The 20,000-nt window shown below is 43.1% G+C and overlaps 1 protein-coding gene across 6 annotated transcripts in view; it reads left to right on the forward strand.

Moving 5' to 3' along the window:
• Positions 1–20,000, forward strand: part of LOC135110315 (dipeptidase 1-like) — a 253,555-nt gene that overhangs the window by 67,718 nt on the left and 165,837 nt on the right. For 5 of the 6 annotated variants that reach the window (XR_010273185.1, XM_064022530.1, XM_064022528.1 and 2 more), the window contains exons 2-4: positions 9,733–10,570; positions 13,768–14,061; positions 14,990–15,107. Coding sequence is in view for 5 of the 6 variants with exons in the window: in XM_064022530.1 (XP_063878600.1) it covers positions 10,067–10,570; positions 13,768–14,061; positions 14,990–15,107 (916 nt within the window). In the remaining variant the exon portion in view is untranslated. The remainder of the gene's footprint in view (positions 1–9,732; positions 10,571–13,767; positions 14,062–14,989; positions 15,108–20,000) is intronic. The other variant, XM_064022532.1, reaches the window with a different exon arrangement.

Raw genomic sequence — 20,000 nt, forward strand, 5'->3', positions numbered from 1 at the left:
ATAACAACACGAGGCAGGGGCAGTTGTGTGGAGGGGAAGCTGAGGAGAAGAGAGGAATAATGATGATGGTGAACGTGTGAAGGAACTCTTGATGGTGATGATGGTGATGAATGAATGAAGTGGTGATTGTAGTGGTGGAGGTGGTGTGGCAGTGGTGGTGTTACGGTATTGTGGTGATGGTGGTAGTTGGGGCACCGTTGGATGGTTAGAGAGGGAGAGGGAGAAAGAGTGATGATAATAGCAGTAGTAATAGTAGTAATAGTAGTAGTAGTAGTAGTAGTGCTGATGACGGTGCAAGGCTGTACGAATATTTATACAAAGGAGAAATATGTGTTGAAATTACGCTCTTAACACCAAAACACAGCACTTAAACCATTCATACAAAGTGGCGCGGTGCTTCACGTCACGTATACTTAAGATCCACACTTACATCAGGCACAATCCACACTGACGCTCCACTCTGCACCTCGCCGCACTCCCACACAGCCAGCAACACTCAGCTCACGGGGGAGACTGCAGAAAACATCCCTTTCTCCCTTGGGGTTAGCTGGAGGGGTGCAGGTGGATGATTAGCATGACCTTGAATGTGTTAAAAAGAGGTGATATGTGGTGCACCCTGGGAGGAGGAGGAGGAGGAGGAGGAGGAATACGAGTACATAGGAATAGAATAGGAATAGGAATATAATAGAATAAATAGAATATATAGGAAGAACAGCTACCAGGAAGAGGAGATAGGAGGAAGAGGGCAAGGAAAATTTGGTATAACTTGAAGGAGTCTTCGGAGGAAGAGGTGGAGGAGGAGGAGGAGGAGGATAATTTGGAAAGGTGTACGAGGTTAACTTGAATAACTTAAAAGTTGGTTAGGAAGAAAGAGGAGAAAGAGGAAGAGGAGGAGGAGGAGGAGGATGGGGAAGGAGGAGGAAGAAGAGGAGAAGGAGAAGGAAGAGGAGCTGTGAACTTGTAGTGACCATTGTAAACATTTCACCAGCAGGTTGTGACATTGGGGAGTGTGGTGGTGGTGGTGGTGGTGGTGGTGGTGGTGGTTAAAAGGAATGATTGTGACGGTGATGAGAGCAAATTTTGGAAGTACAAGAGAGAGAGAGAGAGAGAGAGAGAGAGAGAGAGAGAGAGAGAGAGAGAGAGAGAGAGAGAGAGAGAGAGAGAGAGAGAGAGAAAGGAAGGGGGAAAATGATGAAAGGAAATTGAAGAGGAACAGAAAAAAGAAGAATTCTGCTTCATTTCAGTGATGGCCTCTTATTTCAAAAATAATGTCCGTTACTTAAAACTAATATTACTTAGTAGTCTTCCTCATGTTAGGAAGGAAATGGTGACGGAAAGGATAAAATGAAAGAAAATTACTCTTAACTTTTTTTTCCTGCATTTTGAAGAGATATGGAGGAAAAAAAATAATGTTGCCTTACTTCATAAATAATTCCTCCCATCGCACAGTCTCCCTCAGGTGCAAATAGTCTCCTTAATTCAACCTGTCACACCTGCTTCAAAATTAGCCTTTGTACCTAAAAATAACTTCTAGTATCTCTTGAACAGTTTTTTTTTTCACGTATATATATATATATATATATATATATATATATATATATATATATATATATATATATATATATATATATATATATATATATATATATATATATATATATATATATATATGGAATGTAAAAATCACACGTTACTTTAATAGCTAAAAATACAATATATCCCTTAAACAGTAGAGGAAGAATGAAGTTATCCGGCGTTCCTTTAATAGTAATCCCGCTACTCCAAAAGTGTAGCGTGCCGTAAGGAGTCATTCATTCCAGGCTGAAAAGGAAACAAAGCCGAGGAACAAGAGAGTCCTTCATCCCTTTACAAACTGTCCCCGCGTTACTTCATTAGCGGCAGAAAACGCGATGATGCAGCAGGCGGCCCTCACCCAGCTACCTAGCCAGCCAGCCAGCTAGCTCCGAGGACTGGAAACTGCCGCAGCGGATCCCTAACGGCGCGTTCATCTGGTCCCGCCGGGGAATTAATTAAGGGAGAATGAAGTGACTTGTATTTCCTCACACCCCACTTACCTTGATTTGTAATGTATCCCTCCGCCAGCCAGCCAGATTGCGCCGCGAAGCAGTTCCCTCTCACCGATCTTTGATGAGAGAGAGAGAGAGAGAGAGAGAGAGAGAGAGAGAGAGAGAGAGAGAGAGAGAGAGAGAGAGAGAGAGAGAGAGAGAGTATGAAGTATGGTGGCCTAGTTATGTATTCCTCCGCCATACCATGTTGATAAGTAGTTCACCGCGATCTTTAATGAGAGAGAGAGAGAGAGAGAGAGAGAGAGAGAGAGAGAGAGAGAGAGAGAGAGAGAGAGAGAGAGAGAGATGAAGTATGGTGCCCTAGTAATACATTCTTCCGCCATACCACATCCTTAAGTAGTTCCCTCAGCGCGATTTTTAGAGATAGAAGGAGGTGAAGACACACACGTAGATTCAGAAGTTTAGTAATGGTGAGTAATAATCAGGGCCTACCACGCTATGTATTCTTCCACCCTGTAAAGTAGCACCCTCATTTACGTTTTCTTTCTAAGGGATGGAAGGAAAGGAAAGAGATACGAGAGATAGAGTAAATGTGAATGCTTAATGGTAGGACAGTCAAGGCTGAGCAAAATAATTAATATGCCGTAATGTATTCTTCCCCCAGACTGCTCCGTGAAGTAATGGGGGGAGAGGGAGAGGGAGAGGAGGTAGGGAAGCTGAATAGTAATGACAGCGCAGTGAATTATAACGTGTAATGTATTCCTCAGCCATATCACACGGCAAAGTTGTTTCTTTACCAGTGTTTTCAAGTAGAGGGAAGGAAGGAGTGGAGGAGGTGAAGGTAGATGGGAGGGAGAAAAATATGGAGGGGAACAGAGGGAAAGAGGTTGAGAGAGGGACTGAGGTAAAGATAGGAGGGATGGAGGTAGAGGGAAAATGAAAAAAAAAAGAGAGAGGGAGATAAAGAAAGATAGGAGATAGGAAGGTGGGAAAAAGGAGGGAGGTAGAAGGAAGAATATTAAAAAGGGAAGGGAAGTAATGATAGACTGGAGGGAGGGAGATGGGTTATGGGAAAGTATGAAAGTGGTAACATCAAGGTAGGCAAGTGGAAAGGGGAAGGGAGGCAGAGGGAAGGAGGCGAAGGTAGATTAGAGGTAAGAGGAAGGCAAGAAGACGTGAGAGGAGTGAAATGAAGGCACTGGGAGCGAAGGGAAGGCGGTGAGGCGAGGCGAGGCGGGCTGAGGTGGCGAGGAGTGGAAAAATCGCCCAGGGAACTAAAATGATACTGAAGTGAGGCGTGATGAAGAGAAGCACAAGTGGACCAGGAGGTGGAGGTGGATCGTACACACTCAAGTACTCCACCAGCACCTCTACCCCTGACTTTCCACAATTTCCTCGTGAATAACGTTGCACGGGGGACTTGTATAAAAAATGTTAATTATTTTAGGCAAATTTATGTACATGGATCCTTCGTCAGCCGGCCCCTTCCCCCCACGCCACTCCCTCCACCCACACACCATCTCATGCCCCCAAATTAAAGGATGTTCCCTTCTGCTACTCACCATTAATTAAACTTTTCATTAAATTGGTCGTTTTTTCCTTCCCTTTCTCTCTTTTGAGGTTAAGGAAAGGAGAGTCTAAGGGAGATGGGCGCCCTTCACCAGATGAATGAAGGAGGGCAGGAGAGTTAGGGAGAAAGTTAGGAGTCGAGTTAGGAGCAGGAGCCTCACTGACTGCATAATGACATGATCCTTGGCGTGGGGGTGTGTGGTGGTGGTGGTGTGGTGCTGCGGTGGAGTGGAGGAAAATAGAATGGGAGGCTGTGTGGTGTGCTGTGGTGTAGTGTGATGTGGAATGGTACTGTATGGAGTAGAGGATATGGAATGGGAGAGAGAGACAAGGCGTTACGAGAAATGGGGGTAAGAGAGAATAGGAGAAGATAAAGGGAGATGAAGGAGACAAGGATTGGAGTGTAGTGGTGTGGAATGTGTGGTGCTGTGTGGTGTGTGGTCTGTGGTGTGTGGTGTGGTGTTATTCTTCTCTCTCCTGCCCTCTCTTTCTCTCCGGCTCGCTTCTCCCTTTTCTTCTCCTTCTCCCCTTGTTTACCCATCTCCGAACGCTCTCTCCTCTCATATTTTCTCACCCCCTTCCCTTCTTTCTCTCCCCTCCCCTTGTTCCTCCCTCGCATTCTCCCTCCCCTCACCTTCTTTGTTACAGTTTCTACCTCGTCTTCCCCTTTCTCCTCCCCTTCTTGTTTACTCTTCTCAGAACACCTCCCATCCCCTTTATTTTCCTCTCCCTCCCCTTCTTTTTTTTTTTTCCAATTATCAGTTTTTGTCTCCATTTCCTCTTCTGTTCCTCCCTCTCTCTTCTCTTTCTCTTTTTCCTCCTCTTTCCTCCCCTCTTTCTCTTCTTTCTCTCCGTTTTCCCCTTTTTCCTTCTTCCTTCCTTCTTCTTTTTCTTCCTTTTCCTTCTCTTTTCTTATCTGTGCCCCCCTTTCTCTTATCCTCTTCCTCCTATTCCATCTCTTCTTTCAATTTCAGTTCATATTTTATCGCTTCTATCTTTCTCATTTCTTCTATTTCTCTTTTTTCATCTCCTTCCATTCTTTCTCTTTTTTCCTTCTTCCTAATGTTATTTTTTCCCTTTTTTTCCTCTCCTCCCATTTCTTTTCCCTCTATCTCACCTTCTATTTCACATCTCTCTCCTTTTCTTATTTTTTTTCCTTTTCTTTCCTTCTTCCTATTTTTCCATTACATCCAACTCTTCTCTTCCTTTTCCTCTCTTTCTCCCATCTTTCATTCCATCTTCCGCTCTTACTTCGGTTCCTTTTATTCTTTTCCTTTATCCTTCACTTCCTTTATCCTTTCTTGCTTTTTTATTTATCCTTTTCTCTTTTTACCTTCCACCTCCCCTTTCTAATTCTGCTCTTCTCTTTTTTCTTCTACCCTTTCCTTTCTTCCTTCCTGTCTCTTATCTTTTACATCATCCTCTCTCTCTCTCTCTCTCTCTCTCTCTCTCTCTCTCTCTCTCTCTCTCTCTCTCTCTCTCTCTCTCTCTCTCTCTCTCTCTCTCTCTCTCTCTCTCTCTCTCTCTCTCTCTCTCTCTCTCTCTCTCTCTCGCTCAGCATAGTCACGAACCTGCCGTGAGCACCACAATACCCCAACTTCTGCACCTGGCGTAGCTCAAACAGGTGCCGCGGTGAGGAACGAAGGGATGGGACTCAGGACTGGGGCGTGCCGGTGTAGGGGAAGAAGAAGGGAAAGAGTGGTAGGTGAATGGTATGAACTCAGTAATCAGGTTGTTGGTGCTGTCATGAGGGAGCTTTGAAAGAGGATTAGATAAATTTATGGATGAGGTTGATAGGTAGAAATAGACAGGGATGTTTAATACAGGGCCTACCACGTGCAGGACTGATTTGATTTTTTTTTTTTATTTTGTTATTTTATTATTTTTATATAGGAGGGGTAACAAAGATCCTGCTGCTTCCCTTTTCTTATGTTCTTAGAAATGTAATCTAACTTAACTTAATCTGACTTAACCTAACCTAACTTAACCCAACTTAACCTCACTTCCCAACACACCCTAACCTGCTCAATCTTACCGTAAGCTAATGTAACCCAGCCTAACCTAACGCAACCTCACCTTACTTCACTCACCTGAACTAACCTTAACCTGAACTAACCCTAACATAACCTCACTTGATAATGACTTAACCTAACCCAACCTAACCTACCTAAACCTACTGTAACCTAATGTAACCTAACCTAACGTAACCTTACCTAAATTCACTCAACTAATCTAACTTTTCATAACCTAACCTAACCTAACCTAACATGCCCTAACCTAACCTAACCTAACCTAACCTAACCTAACCTAACCTAACTTAAGCTAACCTCACCTAACCTCACCAATAATGATCTGCCGCGTTCGTTCTGCTATTCTAGGATTTCATAGATATTTCTGAGTGTCTTTTTTTTATGCGAGAGATTTTTAATGGCCTTTTATTTTGAGTACTAGGTATTTTGAGTACTAGGTAGCTGTATTCCAAATAGGCAGGTGGAAGCGAATGAAGGGAGTGAAAGCTGGAGAGTTAAGGAAGGAGATAAATAAGGCATAAGAGAATAAAAATGAAAAAGGAAGGCAGTGGAGAAAACAAATAATGGGATGGGAAGAAGTAGTAAGGTGATGAAAATTAGTAGAAAAAAATAGTAGAAAAAGAAAGAGGAACGATAACCTAAGAGGAAAATAAGAAACTGAGAAGTAAAGAGAGTGGGAGGAAGAGAAGATAAGGAAGGTAAAAGAGGAGAGAGAAGAGGCAAGAACAGTGAAGTAACGGAAGGAGAGAGAGAGAGAGAGAGAGAGAGAGAGAGAGAGAGAGAGAGAGAGAGAGAGAGAGAGAGAGAGAGAGAGAGAGAGAGAGAGAGAGAGAGAGAGAGAGAGAGAAAGGTAAGGGAAGTGAAAACAAGCAAGCGGAGAATAGGAGAGAGGCAATAGAGAATAGAAGGAGATAGAAAATAGATAAAGGAGGAGAGAGGAAGGAAAAGCCATTTATGTATAACGAGGAAGAAGAAACGTAGTGGAGGTGGATGGAGGGAGGCAGTTATGTGGAAGAAAGCCGTAGATTTAGTAGTATTAGTAGTAGTAGTAGTAGTAGTAGTAGTTTATTTTAGGGAAGTGGAGAAAAAAAAAAGTATAAAAGGAATAGTAACAGGAAAAAAAAAAGGAAAACGAGAGGAAGGAAGGAAGAAAGGTAGAGGAATAAAGTGGAAATGAGGAAGGAAGAAGGGAGGGAAAAGAAGGAAAATGGAGGTGAACGATGGTAGATGAAAAAAGGAAGAAAGATGTGAAGGAAGGGAGCTGGTGCAGGAAGGAAGAAAAAAAAGAAGGAATGAAGGAAGGAAGGAAGGTGCTGCAGGAGACAAATGGCGGAGGAAGAAAGGAGGAACTGAAAGAGGGAGTGGGGACGGCTAAAGAAGGAAGAGGTGGAGAAAGGAAAGAAGGGAGGAAGGATGTAGTGAAGAAACGTAGCTGGAAAAGGAAAGAATGAAGTAATGAAGAAAGGAAGGAGGAATGGGATGGAAGGAAGGAAGGAAGGGAGTTAGTGGAGGGACGAAGGAAGGAAGGAAAGAAGGAAGAAAGAGAAGGGAGGAATTAAGTGGAAAGAAGGAAGGAGGGAAGGAAGGGAACTAGTGGAGTGATGAAGGAACAAAGGAAAGGAAAGAAGGGAGGAATGAAAAACAAAAAAGGACGTTAACTGGTGGAGAAATAAAGGAATGAAGAAATAAAGGAAGAAAAGAAAACTGGAGGCAAGGAAGATGGTAAAGGTGGAGGAAGGTAGGAAGTAGGGAAGTGGAGTAGTGGAGTGGAGGTGGAGGAGGTGGAGGTGATGGGGCTGCTCTCCTTGCACCTCGCCCAGCCACACCAACACTCGTAACCAGGATGGAATGAGTGGTGAGGAGTGAGTATTGTGAGAGCCTCGTTACACCTCGCTGGGAGACACACACACACACACACACACACACACACACATTTTGAAGTTACGCATGTTGTCCTTCCTTTCTCTCCTTTTCCCTTTTCCTGTTATTTTCGTATTACTTTTTATTATTCATTTCCTTTGGACAAACATATTATTTTATCACCTTCCTTAACATAAATTGCTACTACTACTACTACTACTACTACTACTACTACTACTACTACTACTACTACTACTACTACTACTACTACTACTACTACTACTACTACTACTTCTACTATTACTACTACTTCTACCACCACAATACCTACGACCACAGGTATTCAGAAATATTCAAATAGCCTCGTCCCTCTTCCAATCCACATTTCCATAATACTGGCAAAGGAAAAAGCTCTCACTGGACTCATCTTTTTTCATTTTCCCCTTTTTCCCCCTCAAATTAAGTCCAAGTCAGAAAAAGGGAGTTGGTTCAGAGAGAAGGAAGTATTGCTCTAAGTCCCTTTTTGTCCTCCTTCTTCTTCTTCTCCTCGTCTTCTTCCTCCTTTTCTTGTCTTGTCTTTTTTATTTTTTATTTTTTTCTGGTTCTTGTATTTTTTCCCTCCTCGTCGTCATTCTCATATTTCTTGGCGTCTTTCCTTTTTTTTTATTCTTCTGCGTTCTCGTCTTAGTTCTCATTCTTGTCTTTTTTCTTTCTTTCTTTCTTTTTTCCTTCTTCTTCTTCTTCTTCTTCTTCTTCTTCTTCTTCTTTTTCTTTCATTTCGTTTTCCTGATGCTTTTCATTTCTCCTCCTCCTCCTCCTCCTCCTCCTCCTCCTCCTCCTCCGTACCTGACCTTCCGTTTACTCGGGAATTAAGGTGGTCAGACACCTGAGAGTGGGGAAGGAAATAGAACAAATGAAAGTGAAATGGGAGAGGAAAGGAGTGGAGCAAGGCGGAAGGATGTCTCTCTCTCTCTCTCTCTCTCTCTCTCTCTCTCTCTCTCTCTCTCTCTCTCTCTCTCTCTCTCTCTCTCTCTCTCTCTCTCTCAGCCGATGTCCCTCTTTGTCTTTGTTTGTCAACGTTCCTGTCATCTTTTGTGTGTGTGTGTGTGTGAGTGTGTGTGTGTGTGTGTGTGTGTGTGTGTATGTGTGTATGTGTATGTGTGTGTGTACTTTGTTTCATATTCCGTGTCAGTTTGTCTGTCGATATTTGTGTCAGTCCGTTTCCTGTAAAATCTCTCTCTCTCTCTCTCTCTCTCTCTCTCTCTCCATTACTCTTCTGATTTAAAAAACGTGTAAACTCGTATGAGATCAGAAGCTTAAATCATAAAGACGAATAAATGTAGGAAGGAAGTCCAGTTTGCATGCAGCTGATCCTTCTCGCCTCCTCATTAACCTGACTACCGATAAGGAATAAGTCTGCACTGATCTGAGACTTCCCTGCATTTTGCATTATTCTTCAGCGTTTCACTCTTTCACAAGGACAAGTTTTTAGGGTCCCAGAGATAATCGGTCGGATTCTCATGGCTGTTTTCTATATTGCTGATGTAGAATTCATGTTAAACTATCACTACAATCATGGAAACACGCTTGAAAATCCTTACAACTTCCACTAGAGCCTGCAGTCGAGATAAGACGCCGAAATGTTTGGTGATGCCGCCCAGTGTGTCAGCGAGTGTGGCCCGTGGCGCGTGTTCTTGCCGGGCAGAAATTAGGCCGTGCATTTCCCAGGCGTGTGTCGCGTACAGATTACACATGAGGAGCGACGCGCGCTGCCTGTATCGGTGGAGGGGTTTCGGATAATTATCGCCCCGCAAGATTCATCGCTTCTGGCGTCTTTGGAAATTAGTTGGGAGCGAGCGAGACAGACTGAAAAAGTAATGAAGGATGGCTGTCTGCTGGTGGGGGCGAGGGAGGCTGAGGAATGGGTGGAAACTCTGAGGCCGCATCAGAACCAACCAAGACTCGGTTCATCTTTTTGAAGAGAACGTGATTGCAGCACACACACGCACACACACACACACACACACACACACACACACACACACACACACACACACACACACACACACACACACACACACACACACACACACACACACACACACACACACACACACACACACACACACACACACATATTTTGGTGCAGTCATGTGATTCTGTATGTTGCATTTCATTGCTTTTATGAATGCATAAAATCTTTTCCTTTCTGTCATAGTAATGCCTTTTTTCTTGTTTCTTTCCAGAAAGCGGTTGTGTTGCAGTGTGTGGTGTTGCGGGTCGCACAGTGAGGGTGTCGCGGTGCGGCGAGGTGTGGGTAGCCTTAGCACAGCGGTGAAGCGAGACTTGTGGTTGTGATTGATGACCCAAAGTGTTGTGTGTGCGATAGTCGAGGCGCCGCAGACACGCAGCAGGCGAGGCTGGGCGTGCTGATGAGCGTGTGGGTGGTGCGTGTCGTGGCTGCCGCGCGTCCATGGTGGTAAGACGGCGCCGCGCTGCTCGCCTCGACGACGAGCGCAGTTGACGGCTTGTGCGGGCGGCGAGGCGGAGGCAGCAAGAAGGGCGGCGTCAGCAGGAGGCATGGAGTTGGTGACGGGGCGGGGCGGGGCGCGGCGTGGACGGGCGGTGGTGGGGCTGGATGTGGTGAGCCACACGCTGCCCCGCTCTTACCGCGCCCCCGCCAGCCGCCCCTGCTGCCCGCCGCCCGCCACCCCGCCACCCGTCCAGCCCAGGGACGACATATGCAGCGAGCCAGGCTGCCCCGGCTGCCACCCCGACCTGTGCTCCGGGGACCCCAACCTCCATTGTAGCGCCTTTTCGCCCTACTCCGCCCACCAGCGCCCCGCGACGCCCCCTGGGGACTGGGGGGAGGATGATGTGGGGGAATGCCTCTCCTGTAGTTACGCGGCGCCGCCCCCCTGTGCCTGCCCCGACCCCAGCTGCCGGGGCACCAGCGAGCCGCCCCCTCCCTGCCCTTGGGACTACTGCCCACCCCGCCAGGAGGCCCCGGTCCACTCCCACGCCGCCCACGAGGCTCACCCCACCCATGACCTGTACAGGGGGCGGGCCTCCTCCGATTGTTCGGTGAGTATTGGTAGTGTGTGTGTGTGTGTGTGTGTGTGTGTGTGTGTGTTTTGTGTGTGTTTTGTGTATGTGTGTAGTGAGGTGCGGAGTGTTTTTTAAGCTGATGGCCATATTGTAGCGTAGCATCACATGCACAGCGTGGAACAGTTCAGGATGAATGGCATATCAACGAATAATTAAATAGTATAGACTATAGATGAAAATGTCACAGTCGTCGCCGCCCTGCCGCCGCTGCCTCGCTTCGCCTCGTGTCACCGAGCCCTGTGAGCGGCGCGTGTTGGTGTGACTGTTAGTAGTAATATATCACCCCGATGCGAGGGCCTGTGTGTGTGTGTTGACACCACACGAGCGATGCACCGCACCTGCCAGCGGCACACACCACCGACACTGAAACCGTAATGAAACCAGTGTCCTCCATAAGCTTAAAGTCGTAATGTTACTAATCCATAAACTGTAATTTCACTTTGAGGATCTTTTCACTTACTTTAAATTAATTTGCAATCATAGACGTTTAGTTTTCTGGCGCCATATTACTTTGTTATTACCGCACCGAAGTCACTCCGTCAGTGAATCCATCGCCATCCACCCTCAACCTGTGTGTCAGCCTAGTCAGCCCCGCTCCCATGACCTCCTTGCGGCTCGTGATTGGCGGGCAGCGAGTGTGAGGAGGAGAGCCGGGTCCTTCTCGTCACCTTGCCCTGAATGTGTAATTAACTGGCAGTGATAATATGACAGTTGCTGTTGCATTCAACAGATCACAAGAAGCTTATCCACCACAGACTTTTCTTTTCTTTTCTTTTTTTTTGACTGGGAAAGATTATGTTAAGTTACATTAAATAACCTGAGCTAACTAAATCTCGCCTAACATGGCATAACTTCACTCCTCCCCCAAAAAAACAGGTGGAGTTGCTGAGCTTCATGTGATTATTTAAGTGACCTTAGATGATTTTACTAAACAAAGTCTCGTGTCGTTAAAGCGCTTTGTTCTTGCATCATTATTAGTTTCAGAGACCACAAGTATGTATGATTAGTGGGGTTCCTAAGGGTGATTTTCCCATTGATGGTGTAGAATCATGAACTTTCATCAGAATCATGAAAACGCACTTGAAAACCCCATGAACTTGTACTAGAGCTTGTTGAAGAGTAAGACCACGACGATGAAACGTTTAAGGTCGTTGGCTATGAAACAAGAAACACGAAAACTGAACTACTACACTTTTTCCTAACTCGTGCCTTTGATGGTGAAATTCCTAACTTACACCAAATCTTTTTATTAACTTCGAGAAGGGTTAATCGTGAAGCGTGTGTGTCAGCCCCCGTCACGGCCTTTGTCAGGGAGTGAGCTGCGAGGTGACGGAGCGCCCCTGCAGCCCACCCGCCAAGACACGCAAGGCCAGGTGTGGGCAGCGGTGGTGGAGGTGGCGGCGGCAGGTGTATCGACGGAAGTGAGGCCGGAAATAGAATTAATTAATCACATACATGACGTGTGGGCCCGAGAGAGAGAGAGAGAGAGAGAGAGAGAGAGAGAGAGAGAGAGAGAGAGAGAGAGAGAGAGAGAGAGAGAGAGAGATATTCCCAATGGTTCATGCAGTGAATAGACGAAGACGAATAGACAAAGCATCTGCTGGCGAGGACTGATGGAGGGACAAGAGACCATGAATATACAGCAAGAGAGAGAGAGAGAGAGAGAGAGAGAGAGAGAGAGAGAGAGAGAGAGAGAGAGAGAGAGAGAGAGAGAGAGAGAGAGAGAGAGAGAGAGAAGAAAAAAAAAGTAAAAAGTGTAGAAAGTCATCCGGCCGAGCAGCAGCAGCATTGATATCTGGAGTGGGCGGAGGCACAGGCTGCAGGAGGAAAGAAAGGGGAATATTCATGAGTTTATAACGATGCTCGGTAATGAGAGATGTATGGAGATGGGATAGGCCGGGCGCAGATCAAATTATGTGCATTGCAGCCGTGGGGAAATGCAGGCACACACACGCACACACACACACACACACACACACACACACACACACACACACACACACACACACACACACACACACACACACACACACACACACACATCATCCTTCCGTTCAGAGTATATCCATCCTGCCATGTATAGGCCTCACCACACATCACATCAGCATTCACACATACATACATCACTCCTATTAATAGCATCGTCTTTTTCATAGTAATAGTAGGAGCAGTAGTGGCATAAGCTGAGGCCCTCTACAATGGACTTCACACAGCGTTTTGCGGATAATACATTTTTAATTACTCTCTTGGTATGCAAATTCTTTTATGTGCATCTTTTTACTCCTTTGGTAACATTTTAATAATTGCAGTATATGAGATTCAGCAAAAAGAAAATACAAATTCTTTACTTAATGCTGCACAAAAAAAAAAAAAAAAAAAATCAATTAAAAAACTACGAGTATTGCTAGAGTGGTTTTTATATGGACCTAATGACTGTACGTCTGTACATCACTGCTTCCCGACCTTTTATTCATATATATATATATATATATATATATATATATATATATATATATATATATATATATATATATATATATATATATATATATATATATATGTATATACATATATATATATATATATATATATATATATATATATATATATATATATATACGAGTATATATATATATATATATATATATATATATATATATATATATATATATATATATATATATATATATATATATATATATATATATATATATATATATATATATATATATATATATATATATATATATATATATATGAATAAAAGGTCGGGAAGCAGTGATGTACAGACGTACAGTCATATATATATATATATATATATATATATATATATATATATATATATATATATATATATATATATATATATATATATATATATATATATATATATATACATATTTTTTTTTTTTTTTCTCTCTCCATCAGCGTAGTCTTCCCAAATACACATATCTTTTTCTTCTTACTCTCCTTCCTTCCCCTTCCCATCTCAAACCTAACCTAACCTAGCCTAACCTCACCTAACCTCAAACGTAACCTAACCCAACCTAAACTAGCCTAACCTCTAAGGTAACCTAACCTCACTTCACCTAAAGTAACGTAACCTAAACTAATCTAATTTAACCAAACACAACCTGACCTCACCTGACCTCACCTCACCTCTAATCTCCCAGCAGCTCCCAAAGTTGCTGAGCCTGGAGGAGAGACTGAGCACCGCCCTGGGCCGCCCGCCGGACAACCACACCCACACCCACACCCACCCGTGCGTCAACAACTCCCACCTCAGCCTCAGCAGCTATACGCACCACGCCCCCCCATACACCCACCACAACCACGTCTACGCCCACGAGATCCCTCCGGCGGGGTCACGTCTCAGCAGGAGCCTGGAGGACCTGCCTAAGGACATCAAGGACCACATCCTGCGCTGTCAGTGTTCCTGCGACCATATGGGATACGGAAACTATTCGGTGAGTGACGCTTGTTGGGTGACGCTTGTTGGGTGACGCTTGTTGGGTGACGCTTGTGGGTGACGCTTGCTGGACTTAGACTGTTGGTTTGTAGATTTGTAACCTGAACTTGTGAACTTTGCTGTAGGTTGTGGGCTGAACTTGTGGACTGGTTGGTGGACTGTGGGTCATTGTGATTTTTTGGGTGTGGATTGTTGACTGGCTTGTGGATTGTGGGTAGTGGCTCGTGGTTTGTGTGTTGTGGCTTGTGGGGTGTGCTTTTCTCTGTCTCAAGTCTTCATCGTCCCGAATATTCGTGAACCTTGTTTTTTCTTTTTAGTTTTATTGTCTTAATTTGTTTGGCTGTGTGTCAGGTGGTCTAGATGTATCTCTATTACCGTCTTGTGTCTTTTTGTCCTATGTCTCTGTCCGTGTCTGTCTGTCTGTCTGTCTGTCTGTCTGTCTGTCTGTCTCTCTGTCTCTCTCTCTCTCTCTCTCTCTCTCTCTCTCTCTCTCTCTCTCTCTCTCTCTCTCTCTCTCTCTCTCTCTCTCTATGTATATATATGTATCTCCCTCATACAACTCATTTCAAACTCTAAAATTGTGTGTATGAATGGATGAATGCAGATATAATCTACAGGCAAAGCTATAGTGTGTTCAGGTTAATTTGGCGGACGTGCTCCTCCCTCCCTTGTGACTGGTGGCTGGGGGCAGGATGGGGAGCTTAGTGCGTGTGACTGGATGGACGCCGCTGAGTGGAAGGGGACGTGAATGATCCATTTATTTGACCTGAATAGGGTGGAGCTGGAGCTGGGGAAAGAGAGAGAGAGAGAGAGAGAGAGAGAGAGAGAGAGAGAGAGAGAGAGAGAGAGAGAGAGAGAGAGCCGAACCGTCACTGCACCACTGTCAAAATCAACTAACTTCCTCCCTTGCACTGTTCGCGGCTCAGAGCACATCGCTGCACCGCATCCCTGGGCTCAGCAACGGGTGCTCCTCGCTCAGCACCAAGAACAGCAGCCGCGAGGACGTGTCTCAGGACCTCACGCAGCTCAGCGACTCGCACAAAGGTAAGCTGGTCACCCCATTCAAGTTATTTCTGTTGGTTTATTAGTACATGTTGTCTCATCTCCACCACTTCTTTGAGTTCGCTACGACTCCCACTAGTTTCTCCGTTTTCTGTGTGTATATTCAGCTTAAAGGATCCAAGATGAGAGCTTTGAATGAGAGGGGAGTAGGGATGGAGGAAGCGCCCTTATGCTCCAATGCCGTAAGGATGCGTTGGGAGCATTGATAGATGTTTGGATTCCTTGGCGTATCATTACTGCCATCCGTGGGTAAACGTTGGCGTGTGGCGCTGGGAGAAACTCGAGGATGTTTGCTGAATATGATGAAAAAGTACGGCAGAGCGTAGCGTGACTCTTGAATACCAGACGGTGGAGTTCCCTCGTGTATCATCATTTGTAGCGTCGTGAGGGACTGGAAGATGTCTGGTGAATATAATGCAAGAAGGGACGATAAAGTGAAGTGTGTGTCTTTTGAATGATAGACGTAATTCCTTCATATGTCGTAGTTTCAATTTTTATCCACACGACAGATTTGATTTGAAAATGTGTGGCAGAGCGGACTGTGTGTGTGTGTGTGTGTGTGTGTGTGTGTGTGTGTGTGTCTGTGTGTGTGTGTGTGTGTGTGTGTGTGTGTGTGTGTGTGTGTTACAAATAAATGCTTTAGATTGTGGTGGTGAGGAATCCCAGAATGGAACGAGATATTTTTGGTAACATTTCGACGAACATTCTTCCTCAGTGGAAAGGAATAAAGAAGATCCTTCGCCGAAACGCCAAAATAAAGACGTATTTCATCCACCACAACCCACACACACGTCTGACCAGTACATGCATACTTTAACAGAGCTTCAATATGGTAAAATAAAAGACACACTCACACTCAGAAGTCGAGTAATCTTTTGTTCTCACTTCCACTGTGTGTTGTTTTCACTCAGTTTGTTTTCCTCGGATGCGCTGCCAGTCTCCTAACAAAACCCGACAATTAACAGATTCTCAGGAGCTCAGAGGACTTGATATTGAGGGAAAAATGCAGCACACCGTGGAGGCGAGCCTGGCATATTACTCCACTGCTGGCCAGAACTGTATGCAAATCCCGGGTTAGACGTGCATGTGGCGGAGGGTTAGAATGTGTGTGACGCCTTGAATGTGAGCTTGTGTTTTACAGAGACAGGCTTTAGCGCACTGTACAGCATCGTGAGTGTATCTGTGAGTTCCTTATTACGCAACATAATTATGTATAAATGAAGTTATGAATTTGATGTGCTAGAAAATAGTTCGCATTCAGAAACACTTCCCGCCGCAACTCCACTACTTTCATAAGGCTCTACTTGAAGTTACACGGGTTTTAAAAGGATGTTTATATGGTTCTAGTGACAGAATAACGAGATTTCTATATTATTAACAGGAGAAACACCCTTGAGTATCCGACTAATCATGTCCGTGGCCTTTGAAAATAGTTATGGTGATATTGCAAAGAGTTCCAGAATACAGGCCAGTAATTAATTTTTTTTTTTTTACTCCAACACGTATGTTCAGAAGGAAATCATGAAGTAGGACGTGTTCTCGATTTTAGTGTTTCATGACATCAGTTATCAGGAAACGAAGCAATTTGAGTATGTTGTAAAAAGGAAAAAAAAAAAAATGTTGCTGTGATTTCTGCAACACGTATGTTAACGAAAAGCATCACAAATTAGGGCGTCTGCAGTTCTTTTATTTCGTGACAAATGTAAAAGTGAGGTGATGACATGAGACATCGTAAAAACAAGCAAAAATTCAATGTTTCTCTCACAGCAACATGCACATTATAAAAATTAAGCAAGTTTTATCGTGCCTGCATTTCTTTAATCGTGACAAAGGAAGTGATCATTTAAAGATATCATCATATAGGAAAATCAGTCCATTCCTTTCCTTTCTTTGTTAATCTGTCCTTTTTCCTGTCCTACATTAATCCTATATAAACCTGCCTCTCTATGTCCTTTATCTACCTGTGCCAGAAATAGGAAGAGATAAAGTGGTAGATGACTGAAATAGACTCAGTAATCATGTTGCCAGTGCAGAGTGAATAGATGGATGTAAAAGATTAGATAGAGGTGCGGATAGAGATGATAGGTTAATATATTGTGACCTGCTTTATACAGCGACTGACTGCCACGTGTAGGCGTAATAGTTTATTCTTCTTATATCTCTTTCCTCAGCTGCTGCATAACACAGATATATAATTATTCTTTCCTTATTAACCTACACTACTTTTTCTTTTCCACACTAACCTGTGCAATCCCTTAAAGAATGAAGTAGTGATCTGGAACGTTGCAAGAGAAGAGAAGTGAAATGTTTGTGACTTCTTCAGCACACAAAGGCAGGAATCCCTCGCTGCAAATCTCGAGGTCCGCTAAGACGCGCTTGCAGAACTTTCCCTTAACGCCGCATTGAGCGAATTCTTCCCCGGACATAGAATCTTCACTATTTCCGTGAGTTGAGTAAGACCGCGCCTAGAGACCAATATCGTGGCTGCCCCCTGCTGGGAAGTATTGAAGGCTCGCCACGGGGTTAGTGGGTTATGAAGTGAAGGATTCGCAGCCTTGAAATCAGTGAGTGTCTCTAGTGTAGGTTCCCACAGGTAGAATTCACCGGTAACATTATACTAACTTAATATCTTTAAAAATTATCCTCCCCATTTTAAATAAGGGTAGGTTACGTTGTGATTGGCAGCGTTAAGTTACGTCATGTTAGATTAGGTTAGGTTAGGTCATGATTTGTTAAGTTAGGTTAAATCATGATAGGTTAGGTCATGATAGGTTAGGTTAGGTCATGATGTGTTTGGCTAGGTCAGGCTGAAGGAGTTTATCATAGGGTGAGTTTGTTAATTTGGGTGAAATTTTCAGTGAGGAGTCCTTGTGCGTGGAATTTTTGGTTGGAATTTACGTGAAAGCTCAAATGCGGTCTGTATCAGTTTTTAAAATTTATTTCACTCTTAATATTTTTTTCAATAGCATTCCTTTTTCTGAATGTGACGCAATATGACATCATCGTTGTGGCGCGAAAATTTAGATCAATGAGTGAGTTTGCAGCTCTTCAGTGTACGAACAGTATATAACACACCCTGAGAAGAAACACCACAAAGGCCAGAGAATTTCATAACCGGTAATCAAGTAAGAATTAATACATGAACTAATGAAATAAAAAAAAAGAAAAAGAGCTAATGAAATGCTTTATAACAAGAGATCCGCATGAACCAGGAAGCAAATAAGAATGTGCCAGGTAAAGGGACTAATCTGATGTTTTTCTGTGTGAACTATTTTGTAAACTATCATCTCTTTACTCTGGGCAGCAGTACCCCCCCCTCGCCCCACCACCGCGCCGCCTGCAGGAGTGGAGTAAAAGGAAGGATAGTGTGAATTCTGAAGACCATAATCCCAGGAACAATCTATACTGTATTTTGTCTTCCGATTTTTCATGTATATTTTTTCCCTTTAAACAATCAACTTAGAGAGTTCAGAATCAAGGCTGAATCTGAAATCAATAGATAAATATTGTTTTGTGTGCGCTATCCGCCTTCCCCTCTCCCCCCGTCTCTCTCTCTCTCTCTCTCTCTCTCTCTCTCTCTCTCTCTCTCTCTCTCTCTCTCTCTCTCTCTCTCTCTCTCTCTCTCTCATTCTTGTATCGTTCACCGACCACTTTTATATATTTTTTTGTGTATTTTCTGACCCTTGACCTTCTTTGCTTTGTTCGCGTGAGTCTATAAAAAAGTTGAAAGGTATGAAAGAAGAAAACGAGGCGCGGGTTGGCAGGCTTGGTCAACACGCCAACACCATCTAGGCCTCGCGGGTCACGTGACGCGGCAAATATTTGTGTTTATGTGAAAAAAAAAGAAAAGAATAGGATGAAAAGTTGGTATGAACGGACGCTTTTCTCAGTGTTGTTTTTCTTATTAAACTTTACGCGTTGATCTTTGTTTAGTTGGATTTCTTTGTGTTGCTGAGTTTTTTATTTAACTTTTTTTGTGTTTTGATATTGAATTTCCATGCGACACCTTAAACTTTGGTATTAAGTGGTGTTTCTTAAGCGATCTTGCTATTTATTTATTTATTTATTTACTTATTCATCTATCATCTATTTATTTGTTTATTTATTTATTTATTTGATAATTTCATAGACTTTTTCTGTGTGTTTTTAGTCTTAAACTTTGATAAAATAATAGGTGGTGTTTTTAAGTAGCATATTATTTGATTAGTTTATTTATTTATTTATTTATTTATTTATTTATTTATTTATTTATTTATTTACCTGTTTATTTTACGTTTAGCATTAATAATTAGTTCTTTTTACCCTGGTCTCTCCTCTCCGTCCTCATCCCAAGAAAAGAATCCATAATTAAGAAAACAGTCGCAAAGAAAATACTATGGTTGACTTAGAGTACGAAATATGGAAATAAGCAGTGAGTTTTATAATCTTTCCTTTTGCTTTAATCTCGTCTTTTTTTTCCTTTTCTTTATGTGACGGAGTATTCATATCTTTCGTCTGTATTGTCACGGTCCTCAAAATACATAAGTAAGACAATGATGACGATAATAATAATAATGATAATAATAATAATAATAATAATAATAATAATAATAATAATAATAACAATAATAATAATAATAATAATAATAATAATAATGGTGGTGATGAGAACGGTAATTATAGTAGAAATAATAATGATGATAATAATGCTAGAAGTGTTAATGCTAATGAACGTTTTCCAGGAAATGTAGCGCAATGTCTGCTGACCTTTCCGTTTATGACTTTTCCATTACATGTAGTCTAAGTGGCAGGGATTAAGGAAACATTTGCTTTATTTATAGTTTTCATTCATAACACTTAGCTGCTGTCATATACGTGTTAAAGTTACGAAAGAGG

Source organism: Scylla paramamosain, chromosome 20 (genome assembly GCF_035594125.1).
Source record: "Scylla paramamosain isolate STU-SP2022 chromosome 20, ASM3559412v1, whole genome shotgun sequence".
NCBI lineage: Eukaryota > Metazoa > Arthropoda > Malacostraca > Decapoda > Portunidae > Scylla > Scylla paramamosain.